Source organism: Carlito syrichta, unplaced genomic scaffold (assembly GCF_000164805.1).
Source record: "Carlito syrichta isolate Samal-C Ts95f unplaced genomic scaffold, Tarsius_syrichta-2.0.1 Scaffold311198, whole genome shotgun sequence".
In the NCBI taxonomy this organism is placed as follows: domain Eukaryota; kingdom Metazoa; phylum Chordata; class Mammalia; order Primates; family Tarsiidae; genus Carlito; species Carlito syrichta.
Window position 1 is genome coordinate 1,073,075 of NW_007255294.1, and position 15,193 is coordinate 1,088,267.

Here is a 15,193-nt window from a genome sequence, read left to right on the forward strand (position 1 = left end):
GTACCACTTCTACAACTTCTTCTGACTTCCTCATATACATTATTGTCATGAAAGAAGGAGGCTAGTTTGGATGTTGGGTAGATGGACTATTTTCAGAATTATGATTTACTTAACAGATGTCCTAGTTTTAAATGTTAAAATGGTTTCCTGTTTTTGTTCCTGTCTTATAAACAATGCCACTGTGAATATTTGTGTACAAAAAACACATTTGTTAAGTTTCTTGAGATATAACAGCGGTATCAGAAGAAAATATTTTTAAGACTTTTGAGAAATAACTCACTTTCCTACTAGCTGTAGGAAAAGCTAAACATTTAGTTTTCTACCAGCTGTATTTAAAATTTATCCATTTACTGCTGACCATTCCAACATTGTCTGCCATTCATTTTCATCTTTGTCTGCTTTGCAATGAAATGGATTCTTATTCTTAGTAACTCTTCCATGTCTTTGACTACTAATGAGGGCAACCAAATTTTAATTTTCTTGTTGGTAGTTTAAAGTTCTTTGATCAGTTGTTTGTTTCTTTGTACCATTTTGTTGTTTTACTGGAGTGTTCTTAAATTTTTTATTGATAAAAATGAAGTATACATAAAGATATTGATTCTTTGCCATAGGTTTTAAGTATTTTAAGTACCTTTTCTAAGCTTATATATTCATTTTGACAAATATATAGTATCATAGGTTGCTTTCTCCCCCCTTAAATTTTTAACAACCTGTTTGGAGTCTTTCTTGTATAAGAAGTAAAAATATCATTTAATGAGTAGTTTGTTTTTTAATCTTTTTTATTTTCTAGAGTTTTAAATATACTTGTGTTTGTTTTCCTCTTTCTATTGTTTTGTCTTTTCCGTAATATTTTTAAAAAACGAATACTTACAGTAGCTTTATTAGTCATGATATTTCTATTAACTAGTTGGACAAAAGTCTTCAGTCATTATATCAAGTCTATGGATGTGTTTTCTCCACTTTATTTTAAAGTTGAAGAAACTGAGTCACAGAGGTTATTTTGTCAAGGAATGTGGCATTTGTACTCGGTTTTTTCTGACTCCAGATTTCAAGTTCTTTGCTAACATATTATATTGCCATTCCATTTATTCAAGTGCTCTGTTATCACTCAATAACAATTCATAGTTTTCTTTGTATAAGCTCTGCCTTTCACTTTTAAGTTTTTTCTCTTAAATGGTTTGTGGTTTTTGCAGTGAAAAGTATAGTTTTCAATCTTTATATTTATCTAGTTACTTTACTAGACATTCAAAAAAAAAAAAGACAAAGAAAAAGCACCAATTGTATTTTTAGCATGTTTTCAGATGTGAATTCACAAGTGCTAAATCTCTGTGTTTAAGAAAATGTTTATTTTAATACAAAATTTAATAAAATGCATTTAACTATAAACATTTTTAAGGAGTAGTTAAATTACTTGTAAGATTGTATTTTCTTTAAGTTCATACACTTTTAAATTGTCTTTGTTACTGTTTATACTGAAGTCTTAATGTGCACTCCTTGCTAGGGAGATTTATATAGATCTCTGTCTATGCCATAAATACTTAAAATATTCCTTAGAGTAGGAATAGGGGGTGTATTATCCTGTTCATAAATCTTTGGATAGCTTTAAAGTAATAGTGGACTTTTAGAAAGTTTCTAAATTGGTGGTAATTTGTGTTTACTATTTCCTGTAAACTCAAAATTAAAAATTTAAATACAATAAAAAAGGCACACAATGTCAAGTTTGATGAGGTTATGAAGCAATTGCAAGTTTTATATATTGATGGAGAATAAACTGGTACAACCACTTTGGAAAATTATTTGACAGTCTTTAATAAAGCTAAACAGATGCCTCCCACTGAATGTGGCAGTTCTTCTTGTAGCTATATACTCAAGAGAAGTAAATGTACATTTTCATAAAAAGACATGTACAATAATGTAGTAGTTTAACTCAAAAAGTCCCAAAGTCCAAACAAACTCAAATGCCCAAGAGTAGACTGGATACATAAATCTATATTCACACAATGGAATATTATACAGCAATAAAAATGTCAACTCTTTCTACAGATAACAAACCTGACTTACACTGCATTATACTGAAGGAAGGCAATGGTAATTTCACTCTTTTCTTTTAAAAAAAAATCTTTACTTTCTCCCCCTTTTCTTGATTAATTTAGCTAATAATTTATTTTGATGATTTTTTCAGAGTCAGCATTTTAATTTTTTTTATCATTTTCCCTCATGTTTTTTTATTTTAGATTCAAGGGTACACATGTTTGTTTGTTACATGCACATATTGTGTAGTGGTGGGAATTGGGTCTCAGGTGGCCCATTCTCAGATAAGGAATATTGTACCCAATAAGTAATTTCTAAACCTTAAACCCCCTCCCACCTCCCCCCTTATTGGTGTCTACAGTGTGTGTCCATTTAGTTCCTGCATATAAATGAGAACATGTGGTGTTTGATTTTCTGTTTCTGAGTCAGGTTACTTAGGATGATAATGTCCAGCTCCACCCATGTTGTTGCAAAGGTAACAATTTCATTATTTTTATGGCTGTGAGTATTCCATGGTGTATGTGTATCTCTTTTTCTGTATCCAATCATTTATCGGTGGGCGCTTAGGTTGGTACTGTGATTTTGCTTTTGTGAATAGTGCTGCAGTAAACATATGAGTACAGACACCTTATTTTTTTTTTTTTTTGAGTTGGAGTCTCACTTTGTTGCCCAGGCTAGAGTGTAGTGGCGTGCTCATGGCCACCCCAGCGTTGACCTGCTAGGCTCAGGTGATCCTTCCACCTCAGCCTTCCAAGTAGCTGGAACTACAGGCACATGCTACCATGCCTGGCTAATTTTTTGATTTATTGTAGAGAGGATTTCTTGCCAAGTTTCCCAGGCTATTCTCGAACCTGTAAGCTCAGGCCATCCTCTGACCTTGGCCTCCCAAAGTGCTGGGATTTCAGGTTTGAGTCACCACACCTGGCCACTGCTCGTTCTATAAGAACATAAACTGTTCGATCATCAGCATGATTCTAAAGAATAAGGGCAGGATCATGAATATGGAAGTCTGTGCTGATGATGTTGACAATACTGGATGTAAGATTTAAAAATTTTCTGTACTTTTTGTGTTTGATTTTTATGTATTATTTGTGTGAAAAGTATTATAAACTTATTGCAATACAGTACTACCTGTATATAGCCAATTGTGTTAGTTGGGTACCTAGGCTAACTCTGTTGGACATTCGAACAAATTGGACTTACAAATGCTCTCTCGGCACCCAACTTGTTAGCATGTAGGGGACTTACTGAGTTTAAATGCCACCACCAGTGATGAGCTTTCCTTTCTCTCTGCTCCTGTGCCAGTATTTGTTGTACTCTGACTTTCTAATAATAGTCATTCTGACTGGTGTGAGGTGATATTTCATTGTGACTTTAATTTGCATTTCTCTGATGATCAGTGTTGTCAAGCAGTTTTTCATATTTGTTGGCCACTAGTGTGTCTTCTTTTGAGAAGTGTCTATTCATGTCCTTTGCCCATTTTGGATAGGCTTATTTGTATTTGTTTTTTTCATATTGAATTTTTTTGAGTTCCTCATAGATCCTGGATATTAGCTCTTTGTCTGAGGTGTAATTTGCCAACATTTTCTCCCATTCAGTAGGTTTTCTCTTCATTCTATTGATTATTTCTTTTGCTGTGGAGAAACTTTTTAGTTTAATTAAGTCCTATTTATGTATGTTTGTTTTTGTTGCAATTACATTTGGGGTATTTGTCATAAATTCTTTGCCTAGGCTGATGTTCAGAAGAGTGTTTCCTAGGTTTTCTTCTAGAATTTTTATAGTTTCGGGACTTACATTTAAGTCTTTAAACTGCCTTGAGGTAATTTTTGTATATGGTGAAAGGTAGGGGCCCATTTTTATTCTTCTGTACATGGCAAGCCTATGCAATTTTCCCAGCATCATTTATTGAATAGAGTGGCCTTTCACCATTGATGATTTTTTTCAGCTTTATTAAAGATTAGTTGGTTGTCGGTATGTGGTTTTATTTCTGGGTTGTTTATTCTGTTCAATGTTTTGATTTATTTACCATTTTCCTTTTTAATTTTTATTATTATATATTTTTGAATTAGGGTTTCCCTTTATTACCCAGACTGGAATGCAGTGGCACAATCACAGCTCACTGCAACCTCCACCTCCTGGGCTCAGGTCACCCTTCCGCCTCAGCTTCCAAAGTAACTGGGACAACAGGCATGTGCCACCATGTCCGGATAATTTTTTCTTGTTTTTTTGTAGAGATGAGATCTTGGAATAGTGCCTATGCTGGTCTCGAACTCCTGGGCTCAAGCAATCCTCCTGCCTTAGACTCCCAAAGTGCTGGATTACAGCACTGGCCTCATTTTTCTTTTAAAAAATTTTTTTACCTCATTAATTTCTACTTGCAACTTTTTGATTTTATTTCTTTTTCTTCATTTTGGTTTACTTTGTTGTTCTTGTTTCAGCTTTCTATGTTGGGAATTTAATTTAGATATTGTTATTATTTGATTTTCACTTAAATTTTAACTTACAAATTTTAGGGAGGACACAAACATTCAGACCACAGCAGGTAGAGTCAAAGGATTTTATCAGCTGAAACAGTTTACTCTCATTTTTTGTTGTTATATAAAACAGGTTCATATGAATAGATTTACATGAAACTTGCCTCCAGTTTTCTATATTTTTGAAATGTCTTCAATTATCCTGGGCTAATTTGATATTCTGTATGGAGAAGATTAGAGGTTTCAATTGTTTCTGTGACTCTTAGTTTCTTAGTTCTTTAGTTTTTTTTTTTTTGGCTATTGATATTTATTTGTCAAGAAAATTAGCCCTTTATTCATAAAATGTGCTGCAAATATATTCTCTAGCTTATGTGATTTTTTTCTTCTTCATTTGATTTCTATCTGGAATGTAACGTTTTTTATATTAACATTTTTCATACTCTTTTTCTTTCTAATACTTTATTTATGGACTTTTTCCCCACTCTGAGATTTAAATATGTATATGTATTTATGCAAGTATTCCTATCTCCCATCTTTGAATCCATTCGTGTTTATTTTTTAAATCTTAGATTTTTCTGGGGTTTATTTTTAAGTAGGACATGAGGTAGCCCCCACCATATACATTGTACTCAGTCTATTAATTTTGAGTATATAACATCCAGTGGATTCTTCTTTTTATTATATCACTTTGTGTTTTCAAATTATTTTGAGATGTATCAAGTGTTTTTGTCCATTTATTTCTCCTTAGATCTCTCTTGGAGCCTCTGACCAGCACCAGTGTAGATAGGTTCTCCTCTGTTTGGTTAATGCTGTCATGTTGGAATCATCCTGGGATTCCCTTTGCCTCTTTCCTGTGTTCATTATTCTCATATTTCTTGGTTTGTTTCCTCATAGTAAGTAGAGTGATAATATGATAAATGATTTTGGAAAGATTATAACAAGCCAAATCACAAAGAGCCTCCTGTGTCATGATAAGGAGCTTTAGCTTCATCTCAATGGCTGTGGTAACTGTTGAGAGTATTTTATAGGTGGATGAAAGAAAAGAAGGTTAGATAAATCCTGTTGTAATTTAGGAAAGATATAATGGTGCACTGAAATAAGTCAGCAATAGTAGAAGAGTCATTCTCATAGAATTTGGGGATTAATGAGGCAAGGGAGAGACGGTGAAAGTCAAGGAGTGTCCTTAGATTTCTGACTTCGGCTATTAAGTTGTTCCTCAGAATAGTAGTATCATGTGTAGGACAAGCGCTGAGTTTATAATTTTGGACATGATGTGCAAAAGATTGCAATATATCCTTCATCTGCATTCACCAAATGTTAACATTTTACTATGTTTACTTTATAATTTCTCTCTCCCCCTCCCCCCACCCCCCGTGTGTGTCTGTGTGTGTTTTCTGATCAATTTGAGAGGAAGTTTGTAGACATGATATTCTTTTGCCTCTAATTACTTTACTGAATATTCCCTTTAAAACAAGTCATTAATTTCAAAATCAAGAAAGTAACACTGATTCATTGTTGTCAACTTATCTACAGACTTTATTCAGATTTTGCCCGTTGTCCCAATAATGTTCTTTATGGGAAACAGAACTTGCAGATCTTGAATTGCAGTCAGTTATCATGTCTCTGTAGTCTCCTATAATCTGGAACAGTTTTTTGGCCTATAACTAGTGGAAATTTGAATAACTTTGGGATTATGTGTGTGTATGTATGTGGGTTGGTGTTGGTATAGGAAACAGAGTTGTGACTGTGGTCCTTGGACCACAAAGGATAAATTAGAATCAGGAATGGACTGTGGGGAATTGGATTTTCTACCGGAAGGCAGAAACATATCTACTACTTAAGAATGCCTCTGCATTGATTCTGTTTTTTACCCCAGATGATGATTTGGTTTTAATAATTTGTTTCAGGAACTAGGTGAGACTACTTATATATGTAGGCATCCTTAAATGGAAGCATATACATGACTGTGTAAATTGTCCCTACCTGGCAATATAGCATCCAATATAAAAATACAGTAGTGTGGTAAAAAAAAAAAAAGTGAACTTCTTAAATCTGCCTTGGATATGCAGTGTTACTGCTAGGTGCAGGCCTTGGGAACTTATGTAGTCCTGCTCTCTCTAGTGGTCTTTCTAATATTACAATTCTGTATTTCTCTCTACTTATTTGTTGACTAACTGTGTGTGTATGTTTCCTACTTGCTTATTGATAGAAATAATATACAAAAATCTGTTAAAAGGAAAAGTAGCATTATTTCTTGTCACTATTCATCCCTCTGTTGTGTCATACTTTAATCAAAGAATGTTATAGGAATTTAGGTTTTTCTTTTGTGTCATGTATTAGGGATTGTTTTTATTTTATGTTTGTTAAGACCTCAGATGTATAGACTAGAGATATGATCTTTATGTATGTAGATTTTCTCAGAGATTCCTATCCACACGCAGTTGTGACTGCTAGTTGTATTATTTATTGCCAGACTTCCAGTTATGTGGTTGAGTAGTCAAGAGGCAGGCTTTGTTGTTCAGTTGGCTTAGATATGAATCTAACTAATTTTGGGGAAATTGCTTAACTTTTCAAGATTTATTTTTCTCTTTAAAATGAGGATAATATTGTCAGCTGTTTGTGACTAATTTTCAGGTTTAAATGACATAATACATTTAAAAATTTTTGTTTGTGGTCCAGCACAAATTGAGAATGCAGAAAACAGTAGCTGATATTATTTTACTTCCTGCCGTGTTTTCTTATTGTAATCTGGTTACTCTAAGACTTGAGATTGTCCTATCTTTTTTCATGTTTTCTCAAAAAGCATCTTAAAATATCTTCCACAGGATTTTGTCTCCACAATTATTCGTTTACTGGACAGCCCTTCAACTTGCATTAGAGCAAAAGCTTTCCTGGTACTTCTGTATATTTTGATTTATAACCGTGAGATGTTGCTGCTCAGTTGCCAAGCAAGGTAAGATTTTCTCTGATGGTTTCATCAGTAACTTCAATTTGGTACCTGTTTTGCTAGTAGTTGTATATACATATCATAGGTCATTTATTGGCCTCTGTGTAAGCTGGTATTGAATTTTTTTCCCTAAATTTTTCTGAGGGTTTAATATTTGACTTGTAATCTCAGCTTGGAAACACTGAGGACCAAGCGAAGACCTCTGAAGCTGAGACAGTGTGAGAAATGCCTGGTGTGTCCTAAATCTAAGACAATCCAAGGCAGAGTGTTAAGGTTGGTTCTGGTTTGTACTTTTGAGAGTCAGTTTTGGAACAGTGATTTTGTTGTATTTTTTAATTATTGTTGGATTCTGGAACAGGTAGCTGGAGGCCCAGAAGGAATAGGCTCATGAAGTACAAGAAGGAGCAGGGCAGGGGGCAGGAGTTTATGGACTGCTCCTAGAATGGCAGATCTTTCTCTCTGGGTTGCAATTCCTTCCTCTAAAAGGAAGAGCTGTCCTGAATGCTCCTCACATTTCCTTCATGTTTGGATACTTTCTGATTAACATCTTCAGTTGAACTGTCTGATCCATGCTCCATCGCAGCCTAGAGGGTCCCTGAAAATCTGGTTTTGTGTCTATTTCTAGATCCAGATTTTTACTTGTTCTGGAATATTGAGCAGAGCCTTGGAAGTACTGAGATTGATCTAGACTAAAGGTTGGCAGACTTTTTCCTATAAATTGCCAGAGAGAAAATATTTTGGGCTTTGTGGGTAGAGAGGTAAAATTGGGGATATTATGTACATACTTATATAACAAGAGAAAACAAAAATTTCTACATTTTTATTGCTAAAAAATATACAAATAATATATATAATATATATAATTTTTTTTGGTAATACCAATGAGAATAACTTTTGTGTGTAGGGGAGATAACATATTATTTAATTGGGAGTTGAAGTTAGTGTCCCCATCATCAAATCCATTGCAGATGCTTTTCTGTTATGTTGATTTTCAATGTTTTTTAATATGTTTTATCTTTGAAAATGTCTTCACACAGATAAGTACTGCCAAATGCCAGTATCAGTTTATGAGCACATGATTTTAATTGAGCATATTTATCACTGGGAAAGCATTTGTAGAATTCTGTTAAATTTTTCTCTAACAGAATATTTGCCTTTCAGCATGTCATTATTTTGTAGATTAAACACTTTCCATTAAAGGGTATATGGAACCTTGTAACAAGCTTCCTTGTTTCTCGCCTCCTAGGGATCACTTTCCTTTGTTATTTTAGGTCTGGTATCTTGAAATCTGATGTTTCAGGTGATTTGTCTATTTTTCGGTTGCTTTGGATGGGAAGGTGAATCCTGTCCCAGTTAGTCCCTTTTTGCTAGAAGTGGAAATCAGACCTGTTTATTTATTTTGAAGAGCCTTATCACTGGCTTTGCTACCTTTGGTTTCTCCTTTTGTTTCCCATCATTTTTCATCAGTATAACTGATACAGTTTCTCAGCAGATCTCCTTACATCATTTCTTGTACTCACAGTCTTGGTCTCCATAAGTTTTTGTTGCTTTCTTGCTCAGACTCTTCCAGTAACATCCAATCACACTGAATAATACCCCCTGCCCTTACCACGGCCTGGTCTACCCTAGTTCCTGCCCACCTCTTGGCTATTATCTTCTACAACTCTTCCTTGTGCTCCCTCCATCCCAGTCACATGGTTTTGCTGCTTTTGGAACACAATAAGCCTACTGCAGTCCCCTCAGGGCTTTTCTTAGTTTGCTGTTCCCTGTACCTGTGAAATCTTCCTCCAGCTGTTTGCATGGTTTGCTTCCTCAGGTCATTTAGGTCTCTGTTTCAGGGTTACTTCTCCTGAGAGCCACTCTGATTATCCTATCTAAAATAACCTCTGTAACCCCAACACAAGAAACTCTTTAATTGGAAGGAAGGAAACCACTCTGACCTCCAGACCCTGAGTGTGACACTTGTGGTTCTCCCAGAGAATAGCTGTGACTTCTGCATCTCTGAATATTTAGAAACTTTATCAGTGGCAGGAAGATGGTGGTCAGAAGGCCCCACCCTAACTTCCACTTTGCTTGTTTTCTGGAGCAATACAACAAGCAGCGTGAGTCTAGAGAGGGGCCTGGCAAGTGAGCTCAGCCTTGTGAGGGAAATGAAGCAGGCTCTTTTCTTCCTGTACTGTGTGGCAGAGATGGCTTCCTGTATTTGGGCCCCTAAACTTGGAGTGAGTACTAGACTTCCAGGCTTCTAAAGGGCCCAAAATGCACATGCTTTATGCATATAGTAGGTAGGGCCTATAGTCCTGTTCCCAAGAGATCTGGAGCAGGACTGAAATGGTGGGCCAATCTGCCCCAATCTAGGAAGATATTACCTTCTTGGTCTGACACATGCTGAGTAAATTGACCGAAGTCAATAGGCAGATACTTGTTTCTGCTCATTTAGGGAAACACAGTGTTTGAAGGAGAAAGAATGGGAAGACCAGGCAGTTCTTACTGAGGCAGAACTAGGAAGGAACAGAAAAGAATTTAAACAATTAATTAAACTCTAAGGAGAGACAGTTTCTTTGAAAGTCAGTGGAAGAATTGAAAGAGAATGACCTCTGCTGGGGATGGCATTAGTACTTTGAAAGGCAGTATGAAGGAACACATTGAGTCATTCAGAGCTCGTGACAAAGACATGGAAAATTCATGTGAAAAAAATAGGAAATATGGAGTGGAGATCCAGGAGACCTCATATGCAACGTGCCAAGAATTCCAGGAGGAGGAAAGGAACCAATGGAGGAGGATTTCTAATCGAGGAAATCATAGCAGTTCTCTGTTGGACGTGCTCTCTTCTGATATTATATTCAAATGAGAGCAAAGGAATTAAAATGGCATAAAACCACAAGGGCATAGGCAAAGGGAAAGATGGCTAAAGCAGATGACTGTTTTTGGAAGCTAGAAATTACCACATATGAATGGTCTAAGTCAGTGCTCATTTATTAATCTGACAGTTTCATGGGTCAGGAGTCTGGGCCGGGTGTAACTGGATCCTCTGCTCACATCTCATACACTTGAAGTCAAGCTGTTGGTGCTGTGACTCTCATTTGAGGCTCAGGCTTCCAGGATTACTGATTATTGGCAAACTTCATTTCCTCCCAGTTGTAGGACTGACATTCTCATTTTCTTGCTGCTGTTTGCCTGGGGCTCATGTTCAGCTTCTAAAGGCCGTCTCTCTTCTTCTTTGGCAGTTTTCTGTATAACTATTTACCTTCTTCCTGGTAGCCAGCATGATTGCTTCCCATATCCTGAATCTCCTTCATGCTTCAAACATCTTTGACTTCTCTCCTCTGGCATTAGTCAGAGAAAAAGAACTTTTAAAAGTCTCACTGATTAGATTAGGCATGCTACATATCTTAAAATTAATGGAATTGGGAATTTAATTACATCTTCAAGCTCTCTTTCCAGTACAGATGCTCCTTGATTTACAATGGGGTTATGTCTCAATAAACCCATCATAGGTTGAAAATAGGTAAAAAATACATTTAATACGTCTAATCTACCAAACGTCATAGCTTTGCTCAGAACACTTACATTAGCTTACAGTTGAGCAAAATCACCTAACACAAAACTTATTGTATAATAAAGTGTTGAGTATCTCATGTAGTTTATTGAATACTGTAAAGTGAAAACCAGAATGGTTGTATGAGTACTCGATGCATGATTTCTACTGAATTAGTATCATAAAGATGAAAAATCATAAATGTTAAGTTGAACCATTGTAAGTCAGGAACTGTCTGTAGTGTCTAGGTTAGTATTTGATTGACTAGCCAGGAATGTGGGACTTAGGGGGAGGGTCATCTTTAGTATTCTGCCAATCACAATACATGTAATGGAGCATTATACAACTGTGAAAGGGACAAGGACAATTTCTATACACAGCTATGGAGTCATCTCCAAGGTATATTATTATCCTGAAAAAAGCAAGATGAAGAAAAGTATTTACAGTGTACTACCTTTTTTCTAAGAAAGGGAGTGAAAACAGAAAATATATGTACATTTATTAATATTTTCAAAAGGAACTAATAGAAAGGTAAATAAAAAATTAAGAAAAATGTCAATTTATGGGGCTGGGAAGAGAATAAAGAACAGGGACTGGAATGAGCTGTACTTCTCTAAATGTACTTGGTTTTATAGTCTAGTCTTAAGAACCATGTAAATGTTTTATGTAATTTAAGAAAATGATAAAACAAAGCAATTTCTAGAAACTGGAAGCTACCTGTGTGTCAAGTTTGTAGTATAACTCCTCAGAGAAATTTAAAGTAAGTTATTTTAAATCATAGTACTATGGCAGAATATTTCTATCAGAATATATTTTAGGGACCAAAACCACATTAAGAAACATTAAATTGCATCCAGTATTCTTGTTGTCAGTGCTAATATTTGTATTGCTGTCTTGAAACTATTATATGTATGTATTTCTCTTTATATATATGAAAAAACTAATAATTATGCCAATTTCAATAGTAACTAAGATTTTTAGCTTAGAAGAAAACATGCAGTTAATAATTAAGATAAAAATTACATAAAATTATATCATTCTTAATTTGAATAAAATGTATTAGGATAAGCTTGACTTATTTTTCATCTTTTTAAAGAAATTATATATTTCATAGTTTTATCTACTTGCATTAGTTTGCTAGGGTTATTATAACAAGGTATCACGGACTGGATGATTTCAACAACATAAATTTATTATCTCACAGTTCTTAGGCTACAAATCCAAAACCAAGGTGTCTGCAGGATTGGTTTTTAGTGAGGCCCTTCTTCTTGACTTATAAATGGGTGCCTTCTTCCTGTGTCCTTATATGGCCTTTCTTCTGTGTGTGTGTACTCATGGTGTCTTTGCCCTCCTTATAATATCATTCCTGCTGGATTAAAACCCCACCTATGTAACCTCATTTAGCCTTAATTATCTTCTGAAACCTCCAGATACAGCCTTGTATCTAAGTACAATCACATTGAGGGTTAGGGCTTCAGCATATGAATGGGAGGGGAACACAGTTCAGTTCATAATACTACTGAGAAGCCAGAATTCATATTTTAATGGCTAAATACCATTTTCTACTAAAAGAAACCATGGCCTCTTGTGTAAATAGGCTCCAAGTCTCTGGCACAGCTTTGCATTTAGGCTGGAGATGAATACATTGAAACTCAGACATGTTGTCATTCCTGAAAGCTAGGAAGTTATCAGAGACTGCTAAGATCAGTTAAAAAGAATGCCAGAGCCAACTTGAAGGAGGTTCTTCTGTTCAGCGATGGAGTTTAGAGAATTCTTCTTATATTTTAGACTTGAGTCTGCTGTCAGAACCACGGTTTGCCAGTTGTTTCTCTCAGTGTGTAACTTGTCTTTTCATCCTCTTAACAGGCTATTTCACAGATTCAAAGTTTTTAATTTTAATGAGGTCTACTTTATCAGTTTTTTCTTTAGTAGTTTGTGTTTTTGATGTCTAGTCAAAGAGCTCTATTTAGATCCCAAAGATTTTAAGTATGTGTTCCATTTTGAGTTAATTTCTGTATAAAGCATAAGGTTTAGGTAGAGTTTTTTTTTGGCTTGAGGATATGGATATTTAATTGCTCTGGCACCATTTTTAAAAAAAGTTATCTTTCCTACATTGAATTCTGTTTGTACCTTGACAAAAACCATTGGAGTATATTTGTATGGGTCTAATTCTGGTTTCTCTATACTTTTCCATTGATCTTTGTATCTATTCTTTGTCAATATGCTGTCTTAACTACTGTAATTGAGATTACTTGATTATAGTAAGTCTTAATATTGAGTATAGAGATTCTTCCCATTTTTTTCTTTGTCACAATTGTATTAGCTATTCTAGAACCTAAATACCTTTCCATATAAGTTTTTGAAGAAGCTTGTTTATATTTGCCAAAACCTTGCTTTTTTTTTGTTTTTGTGCTTTGAGTTGGGGACTCATTCTGTCACCCAGTCTGAAGTGCAGTGGTTCAGTCAGGCTCACAGCAGCCTCAACCTCCTGGGCTCAGGCAATCCTTCTGCTTCAGCCTCCAGAGTAGTTGGGACTGGGGTTTTAACAGGAATCACATTAAACAAATGCATCAATTTGGGGACATTTGGTATATTTACTGTGTTATTTGCTGATCTATGAACATGGTATGTCTTTCCATTAATTTATGTCTTTTTTTTTTTAACCTTTTTTCATTAGTGTTTTGTAATTTTAGCATACAGGTCTTATATGTGTTTTGTTAAGTATATACCTAAGTCTCTATTTTTTAGGGGGGACAATTATAAATGGCATTGTGTTATTTCAGTTTCCACATGTTAATTATTAATATGCAGAAATGTGATTTTTGTGTCTGTTGATTTTATATCCTACAAACTTATTGAACTCACTTAATAGTTCTAGGTGGGTTTTTGTTTTTTGGTAAGTCCTAGGAAATTTCCTGTATAGGCAATCATGTATCTGTAAATATGGACTTTGATTTGTATGCCCTTGGTTTATTTTTCTTGCACTATTGTATTATCTAGGACTTCTAGTACTATGTTGAATAAATAAGAGTGGAGAGAGCAGACATTCTTGCTTTGTTTCCCATCTTGGAGAGAAAACATTTTAAATCTTCCACTGTTAAGTGTGGTATTGACTCTAATTTTTTTTTTAGATGTTCAAGGTCCCTTTTATTCCTATCCTTTGTTTACAGTTTTCTTAGATTTCTTTTTGCTTCCATCATGAATAGATATTGGATTTTGTCAAGTACTTTTTTCTGTGTCAACTAATATGACAAATATGACTTTGTTTTAGCTGTTGATATGGTACATTACATTAATAGGTTTTCAGGTGCAAAATTAATCTTGCATACCTGGAATAACCTTACTTGGTTTTAGTGAATATATGTGTATTATTCTTTTATACATGGCTGGATTTGCTTTGCTAATTTTGTTGAGAATTTTTGCATTTAAGTTCATGAGAAATATTGGTTTGTAGTTTGCTTCCTTGCTTTCTCCCTTCCTCTACCTTTCTTTAGTTTTAGTAGAATTTTATAAATAATTCTAAATTCTTTAGTATTAGTCTTAGTACAATACTAGCCCAATAAAATGAGTTGGAATGTATGCCTTCCTCTTCTATTTTCTGGAAGAAACTGTGTAAAATTTATGTTAAATTAAAAAAAATTTTTGGTAGAATTCTTCAATGAATTCATTTGGGCCTGAAGGTTTATTTTGGGTCACTTTTAAACTACAAACTCAATTCCTTTAAATTGTAAACCCATTGGTATTTTTAATTTTGCTTGGTTGAGTTTTGGTAGTTATAGGTTTTGAGCCACCGGTTCATTTTTTTTTTTTTTTTAATTCTTAACTTTATAAACATAAAACATTTTGTAGTATTTCCTTTTTTCTTTTTAATTGCTGAAGGATCTATAGTGATATCTCTTTTTATTCCTGACACTGATGAGTTGTACCTCTTTTGTTTTTATTTTTATCTGTTTTGTCCGAGATTTATCAATTATCATGTTTTTGGCTTTTTTTTAAGCAACCGACTCTCTGTTTAATTAACTTTTCCTATCATTTTTCTTTCTGCAGTTTCTTATCTGATTTTTATTCATTTTTCTTCCTGCTTGCTTTTGCTCTTTTTCTGCATTCTCAAAGTAGAAACTGAGATTATTGATTTGAAACCTTTCAGCCTGTAATCCCGCACCTTTGAGAGGCTGAGGTGAGTGGATTGCCTGAGCCCGCGGG

The 15,193-nt window shown here is 34.6% G+C and overlaps 1 protein-coding gene across 1 annotated transcript in view; it reads left to right on the forward strand.

Annotated features, from left to right (window-relative positions):
- The window catches only part of ULK4 (unc-51 like kinase 4), a 244,877-nt gene that overhangs the window by 148,654 nt on the left and 81,030 nt on the right, over positions 1 to 15,193 (forward strand). The window contains exon 21 of the mRNA XM_008068561.2: positions 7,331 to 7,458. Coding sequence (XP_008066752.2) covers positions 7,331 to 7,458 — 128 coding nt within the window. The remainder of the gene's footprint in view (positions 1 to 7,330; positions 7,459 to 15,193) is intronic.